The 24,556-nt window shown below is 34.6% G+C and overlaps 1 protein-coding gene and 1 pseudogene across 1 annotated transcript; both read right to left on the bottom strand.

The window, feature by feature from the left end:
• Window positions 1-621: 621 nt before the first annotated feature.
• On the bottom strand, window positions 622-1,303 carry LOC130936369 (germin-like protein subfamily 1 member 7). The gene is made up of 2 exons (XM_057866434.1): window positions 1,186-1,303; window positions 622-1,091 (listed from the first exon to the last, which is right to left on the bottom strand). The coding sequence occupies exons 1-2, from the start codon at window positions 1,301-1,303 to the stop codon at window positions 622-624; spliced, it is 588 nt and encodes a 195-aa protein (XP_057722417.1).
• A 1,493-nt stretch (window positions 1,304-2,796) lies between these two features.
• LOC130933928 (uncharacterized) lies at window positions 2,797-12,162 on the bottom strand (annotated as a pseudogene).
• Between the last annotated feature and the right edge of the window lie 12,394 nt (window positions 12,163-24,556).

The following is a 24,556-nucleotide window of genomic DNA, read 5'->3' as shown; positions in this document are numbered from 1 at the left end:
CCAACCATGTAGCATGAAAGAGTATGAAGAGAGGGCAGTATCACTGGCCTTGAGTTGCCCAAAGCTTCAAGCTCTCACTAATAAGCTTAAGTCTGTTCGCATGACTTGCCCTTTATTTGACATAGCTCGCTGGGTGAGTTTAATACTCCCTCTCCTTTGCCTCAAATTATAAATGTATCAAATTTTTTCTTACAACAGATAGTTTTAGATAGTATGTAGTTTATAAGATGCATTGTTCTAAATTTTGTAGGTGAGGAATCTTGAAAGAGGATATTTTAAAATGTGGAATCTACATTGCTAGCAATCATGGATGAGTAATTTATTGTGTTTTGGCTTTGCAATGCTCTTGATTAATTAACTAGAACATTAACAAGATATACAAAAAAAGAAAGAAGGGGGGAGGGACTAATAACTTTTCACTAAAACTCAAATGAACCAAAAGTTGAATCAAATACAACAAATTTGTTATTTATTATCATATATGAATTGTCAGATTCAAAGCAATATATCGTACAAATAGAATGAAATGATGGTGCTTCACTTTATCAAATTAGTTATTATTGTATCAGATCTGTTTTTCAAGGTAGTTAATTACATTTTTATCCACTTGAAAAACTTTAGTCAAAACTTCAGGAGAAATAGGTGGAAAACAGCATTTACAACTGTGATAACACCTGGATTCTGACTGCTAAGACTAGAAATAGCAACAGCGTTGCCATAACCCACGTTCAGTTGGAAATGAATGAGACCAATTGGGAACATAAACACATCACCTTTGTTGCGCACTATAGTAAAAAGACAGTTGGTGTTGTTTTGATTGGAAGTGACAAATCCAACAAAGAGAGTGCCTTCAACAATAGTAAAAATCTCTATGGCTCGAGGGTGAGTGTGAGGAGGGATTAAACCCTTAGGTGCAAAATCTAGGCGAGCAAGTGATATGCCGAGTGTGTTAAGTCCGGGTAGTTCGTTAACACTAACAGGAGTCACGTTTGAGCCAAGTTTGTTGACAACATTCCCAGGATCTACATGCTTGAAAAAATCTTCAGCTAATACAACTTTAGGGTCTTTGCAAATGTTTCCATTCACAAATACTGCAAAATAAGAAATTAAGAAGAATTAATTATAACGATGCTTAACCATATATATTGAAAGGAGTTTGATACTTGAATATGTAATGATATATACCAGCATTTTGGGTGTCATTGAGAGCCACACAGAAATCTTGCAGTGGATTGGGATCATAGACTGATGCAAAAGAGGATGCCAAAGCCAACAAACTAACAAGGAAGTAGATTGCTTTCATTTTGTGCCTCATAGTATACCTTACTATTGATGCCCTCTTCTTTCTTATTCTTTTTTCTCTGTGTTTGTGAGCGCTAATCTCTTATAAATGATGTTATGTATTTAATTGCTTAGTTGTGATGAATTTGTTGAATGGGAAGCTTGCTATATAAAGGGAGGAGTCATTGAATTGGCCTGCAAATTAATGTTGTTGCATTTAATAATTGTTGAACCATTCTATACAAACTCATCAAGGAAGATGGCTTTCTTATATACATATATACAGGAATCACACACATAATCACAAAAGGCAAAACAAAAATAATTGACAAAATAGTGTTAAACTATTTCATTGCATGCACTGCAAACCCTCATGAGTCATGACCATACACCATATTGGCCACAGTATCACTTCCATCGCTTGAACATGCCATGCTTCCAACGCTTGCCGAATTTGCCATGCTTAAGCTTTCCATGACCAAAGAACCCATGATGATGACCATAATGACCATGAGTCGAATGGTGAGCACCATACATAGCGGCTGCAGCAGCAGAACCCCCTACTAACATTCCACTAACGCCACCAGGCCAGTGCCCTGTTACAACAAGAAGTCAGTACCCACCATGGCTTCATATTGAAATCAAATCATAAGCCTTCATCCGGAGAAGTAAAGATGCATTATCAACATAAGCACATTCCAGAAAACATTAGGTGAGAGTCCTATTAACAGTGGCATAGCCAGAATCTTAAGTTGAGAGGCCACATGGTTCAAAAATTTTTTAAGTAACCAACAGCATCAAATGATCCAACTAGTGCTCAACCATGTGGGATAAAGTATTTCATATGCAAACTATTTCACATAGAACACATATTGTAAAGTTTGTTATCTATTCACCCTAATCCTAATCAGTAGATCAGATGACAATAGCTTCAAGTTTCATTGACATGAGAAACAAAACATAAACAGAGAGAGCAAAATAGAACACAGTATTAAATTACATTATGGAAACATGAACTGGCATCCAATGAGGGAAGTTACAAAAAAAAACCTGCCAAAATGTGTAGTAGCCTCGTCGCTCGTGAGCATATATAAATAATTCCCTTTCGGATCCACTTGGCCAGAACTTATACGAAAACTTGAGAAAGATCAAATAATCATCCAACAAGCTAGGCAAGATCAAATAATCAGTCAACAATCCTAATAATCAGTAACAAATTCAACTCTGATGATTTTTAGCAAAGAAAAAAAATTAAACTCGGTGATTATTCAGCAACACAGCAACAAATTCAAGATTCAATCACTAACAAATTAATGGATTACCAATTCAACATCATCTCAAAATACAAAGAGAAGGGAATCTGGGAAAGGGAGAACAAAGGAAGTGATGATGCATGGACTTACCAAGGGCGACTGGGTGACGAAGAGGACCCGAACCCAGAAGATAATGAGTGCTTTGCAAAAAAGAAGAGAGATGACAACGCACAGTCAGGTGTTCATCTTAGAAACCATCAAGTTAGTGATTATCTTCATTGGTTCCAAGGCAGTTGGTCAAGAGAGCATCCTTTGATTCATACTGACGAAACATATAAAAATCAAAATTTAATTTATAGATAATTATGAGTTTCAAGAGTGTCAAAGTTTGGTTTTTAGTATTACTACAAAATAAATATACAAAAAGTAACTGTGTGAGTTATTTACTCACCTTGCATCCACAAAAGAGGCAATAATTGTGGTCATCCCTCAGTTTCATCAAAACTTCTTGCAAATCTTGAATCGATTACATATATCACTATCACAGTCGCAACCAAATACGAATGCAGGAATAGATTAACAAAGTTCAACAAGAATGAATTTCAAAGTATAAGAAATACAACAACGACAAGTAAGCTTTGTTCAATGGCTAGGTAGGATCGGCTTAAATGGATCAAATGATGACAAAGTGCAATGAGTAATATTTGGTTAAATCGCTTGGTATTTAGAGTATAACGAGGAGAAAATTAATCAGCAATGGAAGTGTATTGACTTAATGTGTGTGCCTGAGCAGTTAAGATCAAGAGAAAAAGAAAGCATTTGTGCTGTTTCCATGTGTTATTCAAGGATGCTACATAAATCAATACCAAAACATGGTTAAAAGGTGCGTTCAACCAAAAATACAACCTTTTAGTTACGCACCTCTTCTGTTATTTCTTCCTCTTCCTCATCTTCCTCTTCTTCATCATCCTCATTCTTTTTCGGTTCAATAATTTCTCTATTATCTAATTGATCAAAGGCAACCATTGCCTTATGAAAATTGGCTACAACTCTCTTACTCTACCATCGCGACTTCTGTCTCAACCCAAAGTCTTGCATTAGATCCTCCTCTTTCCTCTTTTTTCTCTCAGCAATGATTTCCTCCTTTTTCCTCTTCTCCTTGTGAGGATCATCTAAGCCAATACCAGCTCGCGATCGCCGAATCTCAATCCCCACTGGCTCAGCCCTACCCAAACCCTCTTTGCCAAGGGCAGCACCGGGCGTATAACCCATTTGTTTGAGCAGCTTAAACCTAATGTTGGATTGTGGTATTGGAGCTTCCACTTTTGCTAATGTTTGCTCATCATCTTCTTTCTGCTTTCTATCTCTTTCAAGTTTTTGCCATTCTTGCCAGCTGAGTGTTTTTAACTTATTCTTGGAAGAGCTGATCGGAGGGTCTTTCTTGCCAGATATCTGCACATAAGAAAGGGATCCTCTTCACCAAAATGCAACTATAGTACATATAATTCATAAAATAAAAGAGGTTAACATAATTTAAGCCATAACTTAAACATGAGGAGCTCAGAGAAGGCCACGAGACGTTGAAACGCCGGCGATGACCTCGATTGCGAGACAAGAAAGGAGAGAGGAAGAGATCTTGCGTGCAACGCACAGTGAGACAGATGAGAGAGATTGAGCAGAGAGAGACAGAGAGCGAGGATAGGAAGAGGAGAGAAGAAGATGAAGAATACTGAAACCTTCAGAGGCGTGAACGAGAGGGTTTCTGAACGCAGATGAAGAACAATTTTGGTTTTTTGTTTTTTTAATATGTTTAATTCAGATGAAGAACAATTTTGATTTTTGTTTTTTTTAATATGTTTTTGTTTTGTTGTTTTAATTATTTGAAACTATAAAATTAAGATTAATTAAATTCTAAAATTTGATTAATTTAAAATGGTATTTTTGTCTAATCAAATAAAGGAAGGATGTTTAAGACTTTTTATAAAATTAAATAAAAAATATATTTTTATTTTTATTTAATTAAAGGGGTGTATTAGTAAAAGTGGTGATATAATATATATTTAAAAAAGAAAAAATTAAATACTGATATAGAAAAAAAATGCCATATGATTTATTACTATTTGTCCATATTTTAAATATATCGGTACGTATAAATTTATCATCGTACCATAGCAATCCCAAAAAAAAAAAAGAATAAATATCAGAATATAAGTAAAAACACAAAGTACAAGATGGCCTGAAATTTATCAACACAATAAAATAAACCACATTATGAGTCTTTAGTTTAAACATCATACTTAAATAACAGAACCATATATCCCTAGTTTTACATACTTTAAATATTTAAAGTTTAAAGTTTAAAAAACAAATATCACAATTCACAAAATAAACTAAGGGTGCACATAAGTCAGATTGAATTTAATTGGATCCAAACTCGATTTTAATATTGAATAAGGTCTATTTTGACTCGATTTAAATAGACAAAAATAAATCGGATTAATATAAAATTAGTATATATACACAAATTTATAAATGTTATATAATATATTAACAAAATTAAGTTTAAAAAAATAAATTTAAAAAATATTATATCGTATTTATACTAAAATAAATTATTTTAAAGTAAATATAATATTCTATAAAATAAAAAAATTAATTGAAGTATAAAAATATAATGTTTAATTATTAATTTTAATTTAAAATATACATTTTAATTATAAAAAGACAATTTTGCATTAGGTCAGATGATTTGAAGCATGACCCAAACTCAACCCGAAAATAACACCAGGTACAAATAACAATCTGAACCTATCAAAATATGCCTTAAGTCTTAGCCAAATTTTGAGTCGGGTTGAATCTTAAACACCTCTAATGTAAGATCCAAAAAAATATTAATTAGATAATTAATTAACTGATTAACTAAGAGTAAGTTAAGAGGGTTTTAAACTGTCTGAACTGGGATAAAAATTAAAAATTAAAATTTGAAAATTTATCAGTGAAGATTTAACTTTAAAAATTAATTAGAGCGCAAAAATATAATTATTTGTGAAAAAATCATACCGACGTTATAATTAACTGTACAGACTTAAGTCTGTCCGGTATTGCGTATGAGAAAAGTAAAAAAGTAAGGTTGACCAGAAAAATATTTAGAATAAGAAATCAGAACACTTCTCTTTAAAATTTGGCTCTAGGTGTGACCAATGGGCGAAAGGATAAAAATATCCCTCACCCACTTAAATAAAAACACATAACTCACCCTCATTTCACAAAAATTACATCCATTTTTCAAAGGAAGAGAGGAGAGTTCAAGCATGAGAAGAGAGAAAGAGAAAACCCTAGATTACTATTCACACTCAACTTCAAATTCTATTTTCTCACAAATCGGGGCTCTAATTGAAGACCCGTTTGCGGCCACGTGTTTATCTTATCATCATCTTCGATTCTATATAACTTTTACGGTGAGTACTCGCGAGAACTCTGACCCATTTTTTATTTTTCTATTAAATTTGCGTTTTGATAGCATGAGGTATTGAACATTGTGATTTGGATGCTTTAGGAAAAAGTCAAGTATAATTTCTAGTAGAATTTTGACTCATGATCATGTAGAAAAAGGTAAAAGAACTCTTTTTCTTTGATTTTTTCTAATTATATGAAAAATCCTAGCTTGAAAATGTGTAATATTGGTGTAATTAGATTGAGGCTTGGTTGCATTAACTAAAGCTTGGGCTTGATCGGAAAGAAAATTTAAAGGATTTGGAACCACCATCAATGAAGGTATGGGTCTTGGTTTCGAGTAAACACTATATAATGTTATGTGAAAACTTAGGTTAGATGATCTTATGATATTGTTGAATAATTGATGTTGTTGTTTGATGATGGTGTAGTTGAATGATTGAGGTGGAGTGATTGTTGAAATATTGAGTATGATTGTGTAGTTTGATTGATTATTGATAGTTGGATGAAAATTGGACCGGAGGCTGTGATTGGGTGAGTTGCACCCTTGGTAAGTATGACAGAATTGATTTGAGTCATATGAATTAGGGGTGGGCATGGTTTGTATTTTTGTAGGTGGGCACGGTTTGGATTTTCAAAAATCCAAACCGCATTTATTTTAGAACCAGTTTTGTGGTTCATGAAACTAAACTGGAACTGGATAAAAAAAAGAAAAATCGGTTCTAAACCGGTTTGAAAAATTAAAAACCGTTTCAAATCGGTTTTAATATTTAAATCCAATTTTATATATAAACCGGTTTTAAATTTAGTTTTTTAATATCCAAATTTAAAATTCGGATTTTTTTTTTGAAAATCCAGTTTTAAAATAAGATTTTTTAACCTCAAAAATCATATTTTTTAACCAAAAATTCAGTTTTAAAACTAGTTTTTAGAAATCCAATTTTTAAACCATAATTTTTTTAAAAATAAAATTAATACTAAAGTCTTTTTAAACTATATAGGTTCATTACAACTAGGATTTGGTTCTTTATAAGTCTAATGACAATAACTAATCTATATAACATTTAATCATTCTCAAAACATCAAAAGAATACCATTGAAAAATCTTTCTAAAATAACAACCACAAAATATCAAAAGATGCCAATAAAATCATCAAACAATTACGACCTTTGAGAAAAATATATCTGCAAATAACAAAATATATCTTTGTTATTTTGAGACAAATCTTTGAATAAAAGTATAAAACTAAATGTGATTACTAAATATACCTAGTCATCATCAAGATTATCAATTGATGCCATCATAGAACAAATACCATCATTAGAAGAAAATATATGTACCAAGGGAAACAAATTAATTATCAAGTCTATATTCAACAACTTTAAATTGGTAACTAATACCTAAATTCTAAAATAGTAAGACGACAAAAATAAAATAAAATGAGAAAAAATATGAAAAAAATTCCATACCTTGCTCAATTTGTTGAAGAACTTTATCATCATCATCATCATCTAAAGTAGAGAAATTGAAAAGATCTTCCTTAAACTAATCTACTGTGCAAACTAAGGCCTCTACCATTTTAGGTGTTAAGAAACTACAATATGGATTGAAGACTCTTCCTCTAGTACTAAATGCAGATTCCAAACCTACTATAAAAACAAGTATAGCTAATACCTCACGAGCCATATTTTCAAGAATTGAAAATCGGGTTGAGTTGATCTTCCACCAATTTAGGATATCAAATTTATGGAGTATGGCTTACATTCTTCTTGTAAATATCTATTAAGTTCAGATCTTGTATTTGTTCTACGACCGGTTGTTTACAGAAAAAATTCCATGTCATGAAAATCAATATTAATGTTGTTAGCTTGAACATCTTGTGTATTAGCTTCACTTGCTTCCTCAGAAATTTGGTATTGCTGATAAAGTAACTTTATGCACTTGAACAATTTTGACTTTAATTCTCCCCCTTTTTTTCTCCAAATAAGTAATCCAAGAAATAATTGACATATTCAATCTTTTGCATTGGATTAAGTACGATAACAATCAATAACAACATATTCACTGAATTAGGATTGTCCTAATACTTCTCATACTTAACTCTCATCTTTTTCGCCATTGACATAGTACTAAAATCAATAGAAGCACAAGAATGATGAATAAATCATCCAATTACAAATACTTCCTTCATAACATATCACTGGTAATACATAAGGTACCAGAATACGTACAGTGGCATCACTGAACACTCATAAAAATGGTACAATGGACTAAGGATACTTTCAGTCTAAACCAGAAGGCATACCTTTCTCTTTTTCTCTATTCATTTTTCCTATATAGGTATTGTCTTTCAAAGCAAGCAACTCAAATGCTTTGTGATGCTTCAAAGCTACCTCTAACATTTGATAGGTAGAGTTCCATCTAGTTTCAACATCCATGCAATTCAAGCCTTTATATTGAATTTTTTCTAGTTCAACACACTTTTGAAACCTAGTGGCTCTAGATGGGCAAAATCTAACATATTTTACTCTACTACAAATTTTTAAGACTAATTCATCAATCTCTTTCAATCCTTCTTTTACAATTAAGTTTAGAATATATACAAAACACCTCATGTGAATAAATTCACCATTCAAAATAATGATATTCTAAGAATTTAATCGCTGCTTCAGATATTTAATTGCAATATCATTAGACGATGCATCATCAACTGTCACACTAAATATCCGATTCAAATTCCAATTATTTAAACACGATTTAATTGTCTCTCCTATAATCTCTCCTGAATGACTTGTCACTTGACAAAAATTAAATATTTTTTATATAATTTCTAATCCAGATCCACAAAATGTGCTGTCAAACTCATATAAGTAAAGTTTTGAATTGAAGTCCAAGTGTCAATTGTTAGACATACTCTACCACAATTTGTCGAGAGAAAATCTTGCAACTTCGTCTTCTTTTCAGTATAAAGAGCTCTAATGTCACGTGATAATGTAATTTGTGAAGGAACTTTGAATCTTGCTTGTAGGGCATGAAAAAATCTTTGAAATTTTGGGCTCTCAACGAAGCAAAATGGTGGCTCTTTCCCAATAAACATTTTCACAAGTGCCCTTCAAGCCTCCTCTTAGTCAAATTTGGCAGCACTGGGTGAATTTAAAATACCACGCTCATTTATAGTCGGTGTCATCGTTGTTTTTCTTCTTTTATTTAAATTATTATTAGAATTTTGCTTGTATCTTTTCATATGACCACCCATTGAGCTGGTTCCATTCCCATATTATATTAAACTACTACAATATTTGCATTTAGCCTTCTTCTCGGTAGCATTCTCTACACCAAATTCTCTTCTTTTTGGAGAATGAAAAACTACATTAAATTTATTATTAAATAGGATTCATTACATCAACAAACACCATTTAAGCATATTTTTATTCCATAACCAGGTTTTTATATTTCTACTCATCATTCATTCAATATATACATTATCCACCAACTCTTTTCACTCATAGTTTACAATACAAGGTCACCATCAATACTATCAATACATAAACAATTACCACTAAAAACTGGACAGCCAATTTTTGACTCCTAACATCTTTTTCTAACCTCCAAAGCTTCCAATCAAAGTTCATCTTCACTTTATGATTGTCCCTAATAAATCATGGTTTCCTAACTAGTTCATCTTGTTCAGTTTCTGCCCACACAAAAATCCCACACCATCTCTTTCTATTTGCTTATAATCAACCAAACATATAACAAACTTACTCAAACCTCCGAGAAGAATAGTGACAAGAAGATGTTTGATAATAATACATGTAACGATGTTAACTCACATTATATTTAGAACAATAAAAAAATTGTTTGTTTTGATTTGAATTTGTTTCAGAGTACTTGAGAACCGAATGGCAGCCATAACCACACCATTTTGACACCCGCAAGTTTCTGCTTTTATTTTGGATTCTCGTCCAGTAGCCATTAGATTGTGAGTGAATAGAGCTTCCAGCTGCAGTGCTACCACTACCATCATTCATAAGAAGAAGAAAGTCACTTTCTGAAGATTTGGAAAGTTAGGGTTAAATAGGTGGGGAAGGACCAAATTGGGTTTAAATCGCAATGTTGCTAGCTAAGCTAGTCGTTATAACATCTAACATGGCAAAGTGAAGTCACGTCAGTGCTGCGGTAGCTGATTCATCACCAAAAAGATGTCCAAGAATCACTATGGTGCCCAGAACTGAATATGGAGGATTTCAATAGTAAAATTAGAATCTCGAAGACTACATTGAGTAATAGCATGAATTTCAGGGATCACTATGGGAATTTACTCTCATAAACTATGTCATTTTGTTGTCCATTGTTCATACTTTAGAAAAAAAAATGAAAAGGGGGGGGGGAGGGAGAGGGAAGAGATTATAAACTGAAACCCTTAATCACAATTTGAAATTTTGAATGCACAAATCTAAAAATGTCTCATCTTTTTCCTTTGTATTACCCAACCACCGCCGTCATTGCTAGCGATGGTAGCAGGCGATAGCTTCCATCACCACCATCATTGGCGCTTTTCTTTGCCTCTTTGATGTTTCGTTCATATCAGTATCTCTTTACTCTAACTCTCTCTATTTAGCAGCAGTGACGACATCTCTCACTAGTACCGTTGTCACCTCCCTCTTCTCCTTCTTCCCCTTGTGCACCTCATTATGTTTCTCTTCATTCTTCCCTTTGTCTTTCTCTCTGTCGCTATCTCACTATCGTTTGGTGTGGGAAATGGCAGTATCCTTCCTCATCGCTAGTGCCTTCTTCTTTTTTCTTCTATTTTTCTCTCTTTGAATATCTATTTCATGTATCTTTTTTGTTTTTTGGTATCTTTCCTATCTTTCTATGTGACTGTGTGTCATTAGGACTTGCAAGAGTGTGAGTGAGTGTCAAAATTCTTTTTTCTGTATGTGTGGTTAGAGAGTGTGAGTGTAAGAGTGAGAATACGGATGTTTAACTTTTAAGATTACGGTTTGGAGTGAATTAATGAAAGTAGCATAGAGATTTTAAAGTACTAAAATAAAATAAATTTAAAATTATAAACTATTATCATTAATTTATTATCATGTCTAAAAAAGTTTCTTTAATTAAAAATTTTAAAAGTTTCATTAATATTTTTTAATTTATAAAATTGGGAGCTATCATCATTAATTTATTATTATGTGTAAATAATTTTCTTAACCAAAAATTTAAAGGTTTCATTAATTTCTTTAAATTTATAAAATTGGAAACTATCGTCATTAATTTATTATGTCTAAATAATTTCCTTAATTAAAAATTTTAAAGGTTTCATTAATTTCTTTTAATTTATAAAAATTTAAAACTAAAATTCAATATATTAAAATTAAATTATTAATTGTATTTATTTTTCAATTAATAGAATTTTAAACTCTAATCATCAAAACTATATGTCCAAATAATTTTTCTTATTAAAAAATTTAAAGGCTTCATCAATTTCTTTTAGTTTAAAAATTGGAAACTAAATTTTAAATTATTCAAATTAAATTTTTAACTTTTAATTAATTGATTTTTTTCATTCTAATTGTCGAATTTAATCATCTTGATTATAAAATTTTAATTGATATTATATTTTTTAATTTGTATATTTTAAAATTTATATTAAAATACAATTATAATTTTGTGTTTTTATTTATTATTTTATATATTATTGTTCTAAAAATGGGATCGAATCGGCTGAAAATCGAAAGTTATTTTAATTTGGTCCAATAAATAAAATAGCAATTTTAAAAATCGTCCTGGAACCATTAAATCAGACAAAAATCGGCCGGTCGGTCTGAATCGAAATTTGGTCAGTTATCAATTTCCAACTTTAAAACGACGTCGTTTTGGGTTTGAAATTAAAAAGAAAAAATGAAAATTGAAAACATAGAAGCCTCACTCTCCTTCAGGCTTCACTGCTTCAGACAATCAGAGATTGAAATTTTTTCCCTTCTCAAAGAAATAGAAAAACCATAGCTTCCACCGCCGCCACCGTCCCACAGTCGTCGGATAGTCGTGCTCCTGCGCCACCCTTCTCGTCGTGCTCCAACCCCTCCGCTCACTAGGCAATCGTGATTTTCTTTGAGTCGCCAGTTTCAGTTTAGCCGCGCTTTGCCCGTCGTCCGTCGTCATGCTGGTCTCCATGTCCGTCGCGCTTAACCTTCCGTCTTCTTTGTTGTAGGAAGCATATGAAGGCAGTGGTGGCACAATTCAAGAAAAAGAAGATCATTGATTTAGTACAGTACGTATTACGGCACTTTTTTTGTTTTTTGGTTGGGTATTAGGGCACTCTTCTTCTTCTTTTTTTTTTTTTTGGTCAGTGGACTGGACAACCCCCAATTCTAGATACCTCAATGGATTGGACAACCCCCAATTCTAGATACACAACACACTCACACACTCCTCACACATTTATCACATTTTTCCCTCAAATGCATCTTCTAGAGTTTAAACTCTAGACTTTAGTGGTGGGGAGAGGGTGAAATACCACCTGAGCTAAGGCTCTTCGGCGGCACTCTTCTCATACACATACATGACCACATGGGTTATTGGACTAGGCCCAAATTTCATATTAAAATTGTTTTATTAAACGTTTTATCTTTAATTTGTACTAACAACCATCATTTTATCACTTATATTTTTAAGTCAAAATAACAAATATTAATTTAAATGCTGAAATGAACGAACCTTTATATATTAGTTAACCAAAAAAAAAAATTTAAAGAAATTAGTTATGTAATATCATATTATCAATTGTTATATATTCTTTTAATTTTTTTTACCAAAGATATGGAGACTCAAACTCACGACCTCTTAGATGAATATGGGGAAGATTATATCTAGAATAATACATAGAAATAAATTTTAATTTTATCCTTTAATAATATCAATTTTTACGGTACATATATAGTTATTCAATTATTTTTTAATCGCATCTAAGTAAATTACACTTAATCATATTACTTTCATTCTAAATAAATTTATTTTTTTGTAATTTTACTCTTAAAAATTTTTACTTATCATGAAATATTTGTATAATGACTAGTGCATAAATTTGCGGAAAAGAAAAAAATGATACATATATAATAAAGTATAAATGATACCTTTTATCTCTAATGTATCGAAATTTTTTAATATTTAATTTGGTTAAACTTTATTTTTAATTTTATTCTTCAATAATATCAAATTTTTACTGTAAATAATTATTCAATTATTTTTTAATTTTATTTTTAATCACATTATTTTTTCTAAGTGAATTTATTTTTTATTAAGAACAAAATTTAAAAATAAATTATGTAATTATTTGTCGTAAAAAAATTGAAATTATTGAAGAAAAGATCAAAATTATTAAAAATAAAATTTAACTAAATTAAACATTAAAGAATTTCGATACATTAGAGACAAAAGATACAATTTATACTTTATTGTATATGTATCATTTTTTTCTTTTTTGCAAGTTTATGTACTAGTCATTCTACAAATATTTTATGATGAGTAAAAATATTTAAGAGTAAAATTATAAAAGAATAAATTTATTTAGAATGAAAGTAATATGATTAAGTGAATTTACTTAGATGCGATTAAAAATAATTGAATAACTATATATGTACTGTAAAAAATTGATATTATTAAAAGATAAAATTAAAATTTACTTATTTTTATCGTTTTTGTCCCCAATGTTTTCGTTCTATTTAAGTCCCTAACATTTCAATATCATCTCAATTTTGTGCCGTCGTCAATTATGTTAACAGATCCCTAACGGCAGGATAACATTGAGTCAATTTTGAAACGTTAGCCGTTAGGGACTTAAATAAGACGATTTAAATGTTAGAGACAACTTTGGGACTTAACCCAAACGTTGGGGGCAAAAACAATATTTTACTCAAAATTTTATTGTTATTACTATTTTTACTTTTTTTTATAAAATTAAAAAAATACTAAAAATAAAAATAGAAAATAAAAACACAAACCAAATGATGATTTCTAATTTTTCTAAAGCTTAGAATAAGATAGTAAAACTAGGAATAACAGTCATAGAGAATAGCATAAAGAGCGGCATTAACCCCAATGGAAGATGCCAAGATAGAGTTATAACAGAACCTACGATACAGAAATAGTCAAGAGATTTAGTAAGCGAGTCATCGTGCTAGAATCAGAACTCTAGATCTTACGAGAGAGATAGTTTTTCCGTGCTACACCTCACTGGGAACCATATAGGTTCTCATCCCTTCCTTTTCCCTTTTCCCCACAGATGGAGGATTCCGACTTCATTGCCGCCACTGGATCGAGTTATATTTAGAAAAGGTACCAGAGGAGCATGTGTTTCCGGACCCTACAGGAGATGCTCGAGACTAGTCCTGAGATGAGGTCTACAGACTTGTGCCTCGATAGTGAAAAGAATGTAGGATAGATGGTCTTCATACCTTAGACTTTGCTTTCCCTCACTTCTGTAGTATTTTTGAGGGATAAAACTTGATATTTTCTTTTCTTGTAGTCCGAGTACTAGCGTAAGAATTTTCTATATGAACTAGGTATTTGAAAAGTTGTCAGTTGTGTGTGTGTGCAACTAAATATGTCAAGTTTGTATGAACTAACTTGAGATTTATATAAGTATGAGAGTTTTCTGTAATCTTGTTGCTTTAGATTTTGCTGTTAGTTTGGTATTTATTTTATATTGTATATCTCTGATGATGTTTTTGGTTGTTGCTAACGGGTTTGTTAAGAAAAGCATATGATAAAAATAAGCTAACATACGCGATTTCGTTAGTACGAAAGGCTCATATGTAGTAAATATTATTGAGTATAGATTTTCATAGGGTTACTGAGAAGTGACACCTGATGACTGGCAGTGATCTGGACCTGTCGAAAATTGAGTCGTTACACCTATGCCCTCGTTTTAGCCTATAAAAGATTGCAACCTTATTTCCAAGCTCACACCATTAAATTCCAAACTAACCAACCCATGAAGCATATCTTCCAAAAGATGGATATTGCAGGGTGAATGTTATAATAGGTTGTGAAACTGTCTGAGTTTGATTTGAAGTATAAAGCTCAGACAGCCATCAAGTCGCAATACCTGGATGACTTCTTAGTTGAATACACAGGAGAACTACAAGGGAGTTCTACAACCTAGAATCTGTATGTGGACGGCTCATCAAATAAAGCTAGTAGTTGGGCTGGAATTATTCTTGAGAATGAAGAAGGAACTCGGGTAGAACTTTTAATAAAGCTGAATACGAAGCCATGCTAGCGGGCTTAAGGCTAGCCAAAGAGGCCAGAACATCGAAAGTCACAGTGTTTAGTGACTTTCACGTGATAACCTTTCCGATAAATAAGGATTACTAAGCCAAATATCCCAACATGAAGAGGTAGCTAACCCAATTCCAAGAAGTAGAGATTAAGCATATAATCTGGGAACTCAATTGCTGAGTTAATGCTCTCTCCAAACTGGCTAGCACCAAGCCAGGCAATAAAGTATGATTTTGTGTCTTATTTTACCCTGCTTATCTGTACGCTTCTCATCGATACATGTGTGTTACGCTCGGAATTTTCTTTTAAATCTTTTTAGACTTCTCGGTTAATACTTCATTCTATTAATTAGGGAAAAGTATGATTTTGGTCCCTAATGTAGAGGCCGAAAATTTATTTCGTCCCCCGCCTTTTTTTTTGCTATAAAATGGTCCCCAAGATTTCAGTTTGTTCTAAAATCGTCCTTTTTACCAATGTTATTTTTTTATTACCAATTTAACCCTCATTAAAATAATTTTAAAATAAAATAAATATAAAATAAAAAAGAAAGAAAGGGATACAGAGAAGCGGGGTGGGTGGGGAGAGAAAGAAAGAAAGGGGGGCGAGAAAGGAGGGGAGGGAAGGGTGGAGGGGGGAGAGAAGGGGGACGCCATGCCGCCACACCGTCGCCCACCGCCACACCGCCGCCCGCCGCCCGCTTCTTCTTCTTCTTCTTCTTCTTCTTCTTCTTCTTCTTCTTCTTCTTCTTCTTCTTCTTACCGCCGCACCACTGCACTGCCGCTCTGCCGCGCTACCGCCCTGCCGCCTGCCGCACCGCACCCCACCACCAACTTCTTCTTCTTCTTCTTCTTCTTCTTCTTCTTCTTCTTCTTCTTCTTCTTCTTCTTCTTCTTCGCCGCCATGCCGCCATGCCGCACCGTACCGCACCACCACCAGCTTCTTCTTCTTCTTCTTCTTCTTCTTCTTCTTCTTCTTCTTCTTCTTCTTCTTTGCCGCCCTGCCGCCTTGTTGCCCTACCGTCTTGCCGCACCACACCACCGCACCACCACCAGCTTCTTCTTCTTCTTCTTCTTCTTCTTCTTCTTCTTCTTCTTCTTCTTCTTTGAATTGGATTTTTTGTGAAATTTTAGATTTTTTGTGAAATTTGTTGTCGAGTATTGTTGTTGATAAAATTTGAATTTGGAATATTGTTGTTGCTGAATTTGTTGATTATTATTCAAAGTGCATATTGTTTGAATTTTCTGATGATGATGCCCTGCCGCCCTGCTGCCCTGCACCACCACACCACCACCATTTCTTCTTCTTCTTCTTTTGAACTGGATTTTTGTGAAATTTCTGGTTGTTGATTATTGTTTAAAGTGCATGTTGCTTGATTTTTCTGCTAATGATGATGATGATGACCATGATGATACTGGTGGTGGTTCTGGTTGGGCGTAGATTTCTGTTCTAGTGGTGGTGGTGGTTGATTTTGGAATGAAGGGAGAAGGAAGGGTATTTTTATCCGAAGGACGATTTTAAAACAAAGTGAAACCTTGGGGACCATTTTGGAGCAAAAAAAAGACTGAGGACGAAATAAATTTTTAGCCTCTATGTTGGAGACCAAAATCATACTTATCCCTATTAATTGTGTGTGTGTGTGTGTGTGTGTGTGTGTGTGTGTGTGTGTGTGTGTGTGTGGAGATTGGGCATTGGACTTGACCTCCTAAAGCCTGGTGCCAGCTTCTCTCGAAGTGCACTTGTGTTTTCATTATAAATTTTATCCTGATTTTCTTAAAGATGGCCTGAAAACACAATAATTTGAAATAACTCCAAACATATGATTTGTCATCAAAACTTCGCTAAAAACATAAGAACTTTGATTTAATTCTAAGAAAATAATAAAAAAAAAACTTTAAAACAACTAAAAATACCTAGGAATCACAACTCCAAACTTAAACTTTGCTTGTCCTCAAGTAAAAAAGAAAAGTAAATAGAGTTTATCTTAATGGAAAGAATTGGAAATTTTATAAATTCAAGTCCAAATAAAAGTGGGGTTCATAATAATCTCTGTGATTATAAGCGGGCTTCTCTTATCTTATGAGCCTTAAAAAATTTGGAATCAAGAATCTTGAAGAACTGAATTTCCGAATTGTATTATAAGAGTCCTTTTAAAATTGTATGATCCTTGAAGCAGTTTACTTAGCAATTGAACCGAAAAAAGATGTTTGAAGTTCTTGACTCTAAGTGCTTTGTCTCAAGGCAGCTCTTAGTGGGTTTTCAATCGATAATTTCGGGGCAGATTGCCCAAGTTACCGGGTGATAAAGAACCCTTCAGATCAAATTACCCAAGTCTCTCTTTGACATGGTCACACCACAAGTATATAGTTAGGAATTTGTTCATCCAAGCATAGATTCTGAGAGCCTTTTTCGATTCTAAATGCTTTGTTTCATGGCAACTCTTTAATGTGAACTTTCAATTGACAATATCGAGCAAGTTGACCCAAGTTATCGGGTGATGAGACATTCCTCGAATTTACTTGTCCAAGTCTCGCCTTAAAATAATAAGCATCACAGGCACAAAACTGGCTCTAGTCATTGGTGCTTAGAATCTTATAACTTTAGAACTTTTTATCTTTCCATACCATTTTTTTATAACTGCTTCAAGGAATTGGACGTTAGAATCTCATAATATTCTCCAAAACTTTGTTTCTGGAGATTCTATCTCCCTCTTTCTCAAGATCCATTCAAATACTTTAGGTCTATGAAATATAATCATACTATTAATAATCACCACGTTTTAATTACACTTCCTTGTTATTCAAATTTTTTCATTAAAAATCACTCCTGTTATGTCAGTGGATTGGCAAAGAACAAGTACAAGTTATAAGCGCTAAAAAGAATAATGAAAATAGAAAAAGAAACAAGATGTATAAAAAAAAGAAAAATAAAAACAAAGTAAAAGAAAGAAAAGAACACGAAAGAAAACTAACCACCAAAAATAAAGTAAAGTTACCAAGTTTATTCATTATTATCATCTTCCTCATCCTCCGTATCAACTGTTCCCTTGTTTTTCTACACACACTAAACTTAGAGAATTGTCAGATCTTTAAGTTTAAATGAAGACGTATGTGTGTATGTGATGAACGGATTCTTGCGTGGTCTAGAATTTCACAAATAAGTTCTCATTGCAAGTATAGCTTCTAAACTAACAAAGAATCCTTTCATACAAAAGTTTGGTTGTCACAAATAACAAACCCAATAAAAATAAATCAAAGTATTCAAACCTCGGGTTGTCTCTCAAGTAATTGCAGGGAGGTGTGTTACTATTGGTTATGGGTTTTTCTGGGAATTTTTAGAGTGAGGAATGAAAAAATAATTAATTATAAATTAAAGCAATGGAAATTAACAAGAGGTTTTATGTCATTAAATTAAAAAGCCTTGACTAGGAGAAGATTACTCGGAAGTTCTATCCTTGTTGGGTTTCCCAAGATTAATTAGTAATAGGTTGTTGTTTCTACTTAGTTAACCCTCACCGAATAAAGGAAGGTCAAGTAGGGAGCCAACTTCTATTCACAAGTCATAATCCTCTCCCTTGGGAAGGATTAGCGTTAGTAACTAGAGAGCTAACCAACAATAAATCCAATTACAATTTAACTCTTGAGTCTTCCAACTCAAGGGTCTCCAAATATTAATCTAACTCCAAAGTCAAGTTGAGAGCCTACTCCATTGACATGGATGCCATTTTCATAAACTTATAAAAGAAGTAAAAAGGGAACATGGTAATTGAAATTAAATGGAAGCAATTAAACAAATAATAAAATTAAATAGAAAATACTCTTGAATGCCGCCATCAGTTCTAGCTTATACCACGAAGATTCCGGTTAAAGAATCCAAGAGATAAACATTAGAGCCTTGTTTGCTTGTAGAACAGAAGTAGTTGTCAGTCACTTGTTCATAAGTGAGAATGATGATGAGCGTCACATAATCATCACATTCATCAAGTTCTTGAGTGTGAATGAATATCTTGGAATAAGAACAAGCGGAATTGAATAGAAGAACAATAGTAATTGCATTAATACTCGAGGTACAGCAGAGCTCCACACCTTAATCTATGGTGTGTAGAAACTCCACCGTTGAAAATACATAAGAACAAGAGTGATCATTGGTTTTGGCCCCAGAGAGGGAACCAGAAAAACCAAGATCTGATCTAAGAACTAGATGTCCAAAGATGAAAATACAATAGTAAAAGGTCCTATTTATAGAGAACTAGTAGCCTAGGGTGTACAGAGATAAGTAAATGACATAAAAATCCACTTCTGGGCCCACTTGGTGTGTGCTTGGGCTGAGCAATGAAGCATTTTTCGTGTAGAAACTCTTCTTGGAGTTAAACGCCAGTTTTTATGCCAGTTTGGGCGTTTAACTCCCATTTTGGTGCCAGTTCCGGCGTTTAACGCTGGGAATTCTGAGGGTGACTTTGAACGCCGGTTTGGGCCATCAAATCTTGGGCAAAGTATGGACTATCATATAATGCTGGAAAGCCCAGGATGTCTACTTTCCAACGCCGTTGAAAGCGCGCCAATTGGGCTTCTGTAGCTCCAGAAAATCTACTTCGAGTGCAGGGAGGTCAGAATCCAACAGCATTTGCAGTCCTTTTCAGTCTCTGAATCAGATTTTTGCTCAGGTCCCTCAATTTCAGCCAGAAAATACCTGAAATCACTGAAAAACACACAAACTCATAGTAAAGTCCAGAAAAGTGAATTTTAACTAAAAACTAATAAAAATATACTAAAAACTCAACCAAATATACTAAAAACATACTAAAAACAATGCCAAAAAGCGTACAAATTATCCGCTCATCACAACACCAAACTTAAATTGTTGCTTGTCCTCAAGCAACTGAAAATAAAATAAGATAAAAAGAAGAGAATATGCAATAAACTCCAAAAACATCTATGAAGATCAGTATTAATTAGATGAGCGGGGCTTTTAGCTTTTTGCCTCTGAACAGTTTTGGCATCTCACTTTATCCTTTGAAATTCAGAATGATTGGCTTCTTTAGGAACTCAGAATCCAGATAGTGTCATTGATTCTCCTAGTTAAGTATGATGATTCTTGAACACAGCTACTTTATGAGTCTTGGCTGTGGCCCAAAGCACTCTGTCTTCCAGTATTACCACCGGATACATACATGCCATAGACACATAATTGGGTGAACCTTTTCAGATTGTGACTCAGCTTTGCTAGAGTCCCCAATTAGAGGTGTCCAGGGTTCTTAAGCACACTCTTTTTGCCTTGGATCACAACTTTATTTCTTTCTTTTTCTTTCTTTTTCGTTTTTTTTCACTGCTTTTTCTTGCTTCAAGAACCATTTTTATGATTTTTCAGATCCTCAGTAACATGTCTCCTTTTTCATCATTCTTTCAAGAGCCAACATTCATGAACCACAAATTCAAAAGACATATGCACTGTTTAAGCATACATTCAGAAAACAAAAATGTTGCCACCACATCAAAATAATTAATCTGTTATAAAATTCAAAATTCATGCAATTCTTCTCCTTTTCAATTAAGAACATTGTTAATTTAAGAAAAGTGATGGATTCATAGGACATTCATAACTTTAAGGCATAGACACTAAGACACTAATGATCATAAGACACAAACATGGACAAACATAAAGCATAAATTTTTGAAAAACAAGAAAATAAAGAACAAGGAGATTAAAGAACGGGTCCACCTTAGTGATGGCGGCTTGTTCTTCCTCTTGAAGGTCTTATGGAGTGCTTGAGCTCCTCAATGTCTCTTCCTTGTCTTTGTTGCTCCTCTCATGATTCTTTGATCTTCTCTAATTTCATGGAGGAGAATGGAGTGTTCTTGGTGCTCCACCCTTAGTTGTCCCATGTTGGAACTCAATTCTCCTAGGGAGGTGTTCAGTTGCTCCCAATAATCTTGTGGAGGAAAGTGCATCCCTTGAGGCATCTCAGGGATCTCATGATGAGAGGGGTCTCTTTTTTGCTCCATCCTCTTCTTAGTAATGGGCTTGTCCTCATCAATGAGGATGTCTCCCTCTATGTCAACTCCAACTGAATAACAGAGGTGACAAATGAGGTGAGGAAAGGCTAACCTTGCCAAGGTAGAGGACTTGTCCGCCACCTTATAAAGTTCTTGGGCTATAACCTCATGAACTTCCACTTCTTCTCCAATCATGATGCTATGGATCATGATGGCTCGGTCTAGAGTAACTTCGGACCGGTTGCTAGTGGGAATGATTGAGCGTTGGATAAACTCCAACCATCCTCTAGCCACGGGCTTGAGGCCATGCCTTCTCAATTGAACCGGCTTCCCTCTTGAATATCTCTTCCATTGGGCGCCCTCTTCACAGATGTCTATGAGGACTTGGTCCAACCTTTGATCAAAGTTGACCCTTCTTGTGTAAGGATGTTCATCTCCTTGCATCATGGGCAAGTTGAATGCCAACCTCACATTTTTCGGACTAAAATCTAAGTATTTCTCCCGAACCATTGTAAGCCAATTCCTTGGGTTCGGGTTCACACTTTGATCATGGCTCTTGGTGATCCATGCATTGGCATAGAACTCTTGAGCCATTAAGATTCCGACTTGTTGAATGGGGTTGGTAAGAACTTCCCAACCTCTTCTTCTAATCTCATGTCGGATCTCCGGATATTCACTCTTTTTGAGTGAAAAAGGGACCTCGGGGATCACCTTCTTCAAGGCCACAACTTCATAGAAGTGGTCTTGATGCACCCTTCAGATGAATCTCTCCATCTCCCATGACTCGGAGGTGGAAGCTTTTGCCTTCCCTTTCCTCTTTCTAGAGGTTTCTCCGGCCTTGGATGCCATAAATGGTTATGGAAAAACAAAAAGCAATACTTTTACCACACCAAACTTAAAAGGTTTGCTCGTCCTCGAGCAAAAGAAGAAAGAAGAGAGTAGAAGAAGAAGAAATGAGGAAGAAGGGAATGGCTTTGTGTTCGGCCAAAGAGGGGGAGAAGTGGTGTTTAGGTTGTGTGAAAATGAAGGGGTAAAGAAGGGTTTATATAGGAGAGGGGGGCTCATGGTTCGGTCCTGTATGGGTAGGTTTGGGAGGGAAAGTGGTTTGAAGGGTGAGGTAGGTGGGGTTTTATGAAGGATGGATGTGAGTGGTGAAGAGAAAGATGGGATTTGATAGGTGAAGGGTTTTTGGGGAAGAGGTGTTGAGGTGATTGGTGAATGGGTGAAGAAAAGAGGGGGTGGTGGGGTAGGTGGGGATCCTGTGGGGTCCACAGATCCTGAGGTGTCAAGGAAAAGTCATCCCTGCACCAAATGGCATGCAAAAATGCGTTTTGAGCCAATTCTGGCGTTAAACGCCGGGCTGGTTCCCATTTCTGGCATTTAACGCCAGGTTCTTGCCCTTTCCTGGCGTTTAACGCCAGTCTGGTGCCCCTTTCTGGCGTTAAACGCCCAGAATGGTGCCAGACTGGGCGTTAAACGCCCACCTGCTAGCTTTATTGGCATTTAAACGCCAGTAGGTTCTTCCTCCAGGGTGTGCTGTTTTTCTTCCTGTTTTTCATTCTGTTTTTGCTTTTTCAATTGATTTTGTGACTTCTTATGATCATCAACCTACAAAAAACATAAAATAACAAAAGAAAATAGATAAAATATAACATTGGGTTGCCTCCCAACAAGCGCTTCTTTAATGTCAGTAGCTTGACAGAGGGCTCTCATGGAGCCTCACAGATACTCAGAGCAATATTGGAACCTCCCAACACCAAACTTAGAGTTTGAATGTGGGGGTTCAACACCAAACTTAGAGTTTGGTTGTGGCCTCCCAACACCAAACTTAGAGTTTGACTGTGGGGGCTCTGTTTGACTCTGATTTGAGAGAAGCTCTTCATGCTTCCTCTCCATGGTGACAGAGGGGTATCCTTGAGCCTTAAACACAAAGGATTCTTCATTCACTTGAATGATCAGTTCACCTCCATCAACATCAATCACAGCCTTTGCTGTGGCTAGGAAGGGTCTGCCAAGGATGATAGATTCATCCATGCATTTCCCAGTCTCTAGGACTATGAAATCAGTAGGGATGTAATGGTCTTCAACTTTTACCAGAACATCCTCTACAAGTCCATAAGCTTGTTTTCTTGAGTTGTCTGCCATCTCTAGTGAGATTCTTGCAGCTTGTACCTCAAAGATCCCTAGCTTCTCTATTACAGAGAGAGGCATGAGGTTTACACTTGACCCTAAGTCACACAGAGCCTTCTTGAAGGTCATGGTGCCTATGGTACAAGGTATGAAAAACTTCCCAGGATCTTGTCTCTTTTGAGGTAATTTCTGCTTAGACAAGTCATCCAGTTCTTTGGTGAGCAAAGGGGGTTCATCCTCCCAAGTCTCATTACCAAATAACTTGTCATTTAGCTTCATGATTGCTCCAAGGTATTTAGCAACTTGCTCTTCAGTGACATACTCATCCTCTTCAGAGGAAGAATACTCATCAGAGCTCATGAAAGGCAGAAGTAAGTCCAATGGAATATCTATGGTCTCATTTTGAGCCTCAGATTCCCATGGTTCCTCATTAGGGAACTTATTGGAGGTCAGTGCACGCCCATTGAGGTCTTCCTTAGTGGCGTTTACTGCCTTTTTCTCCTCTCCATATTCAGCCATGTTATGGCCTTGCACTCTCCTTTTGGATTTTCTTCTGTATTGCTTGGAAGAGTACTAGGAGGGAGTTCAGTAACTTTCTTGCTCAGCTGTCCCACTTGTGCCTCCAAGTTTCTAATGGAGGACCTTGTTTCAGTCATGAAACTTTGAGTGGTTTTGATCAGATCAGAGACCATGGTTGCTAAGTCAGAGGAGTTCTGCTTAGAACTCTCTGTCTGTTGCTGAGAAGATGATGGAAAAGGCTTGCCATTGCTAAACCTGTTTCTTCCACCATTATTGTTATTGAAACCTTGTTGAGGTCTCTCTTGATTCTTCCATGAGAAATTTGGATGATTTCTCCATGAAGAGTTATAGGTGTTTCCATAGGGTTCTCCTATGTAATTCACCTCTTCCATTGAAGGGTTCTCAGGATCACAAGCTTCTTCTTCAGATGAAGCATCCTTGGTACTGCCTGGTGCATTTTGCATTTCAGACAGACTTTGAGAAATCAAATTGACTTGTTGAGTCAATATTTTATTCTGAGCCAGAATGGCATTCAGAGTATCAATCTCAAGAACTCCTTTCTTCTGACTTGTCCCATTGTTCACAGGATTCCTTTCAGAAGTGTACATGAATTGGTTATTTGCAACCATTTCAATTAGTTCTTGAGCTTC

This window comes from Arachis stenosperma, chromosome 6 (genome assembly GCF_014773155.1).
Source record: "Arachis stenosperma cultivar V10309 chromosome 6, arast.V10309.gnm1.PFL2, whole genome shotgun sequence".
Lineage (NCBI taxonomy): Eukaryota > Viridiplantae > Streptophyta > Magnoliopsida > Fabales > Fabaceae > Arachis > Arachis stenosperma.
The sequence above is the reverse complement of the archived record's forward strand: the minus strand, read 5'-3'. Positions and strand labels throughout refer to the sequence as shown.

Coding starts and splice junctions, on each gene's coding strand:
- LOC130936369 (XM_057866434.1), bottom strand. CDS start 1,303: ATGAAAGCAATCTACTTCCTTGTTAGTTTGTTGGCTTTGGCATCCTCT. Junction 1,092..1,185: donor CAATGACACCCAAAATGCTG/GTATATATCATT, acceptor CTTATTTTGCAG/TATTTGTGAATGGAAACATT.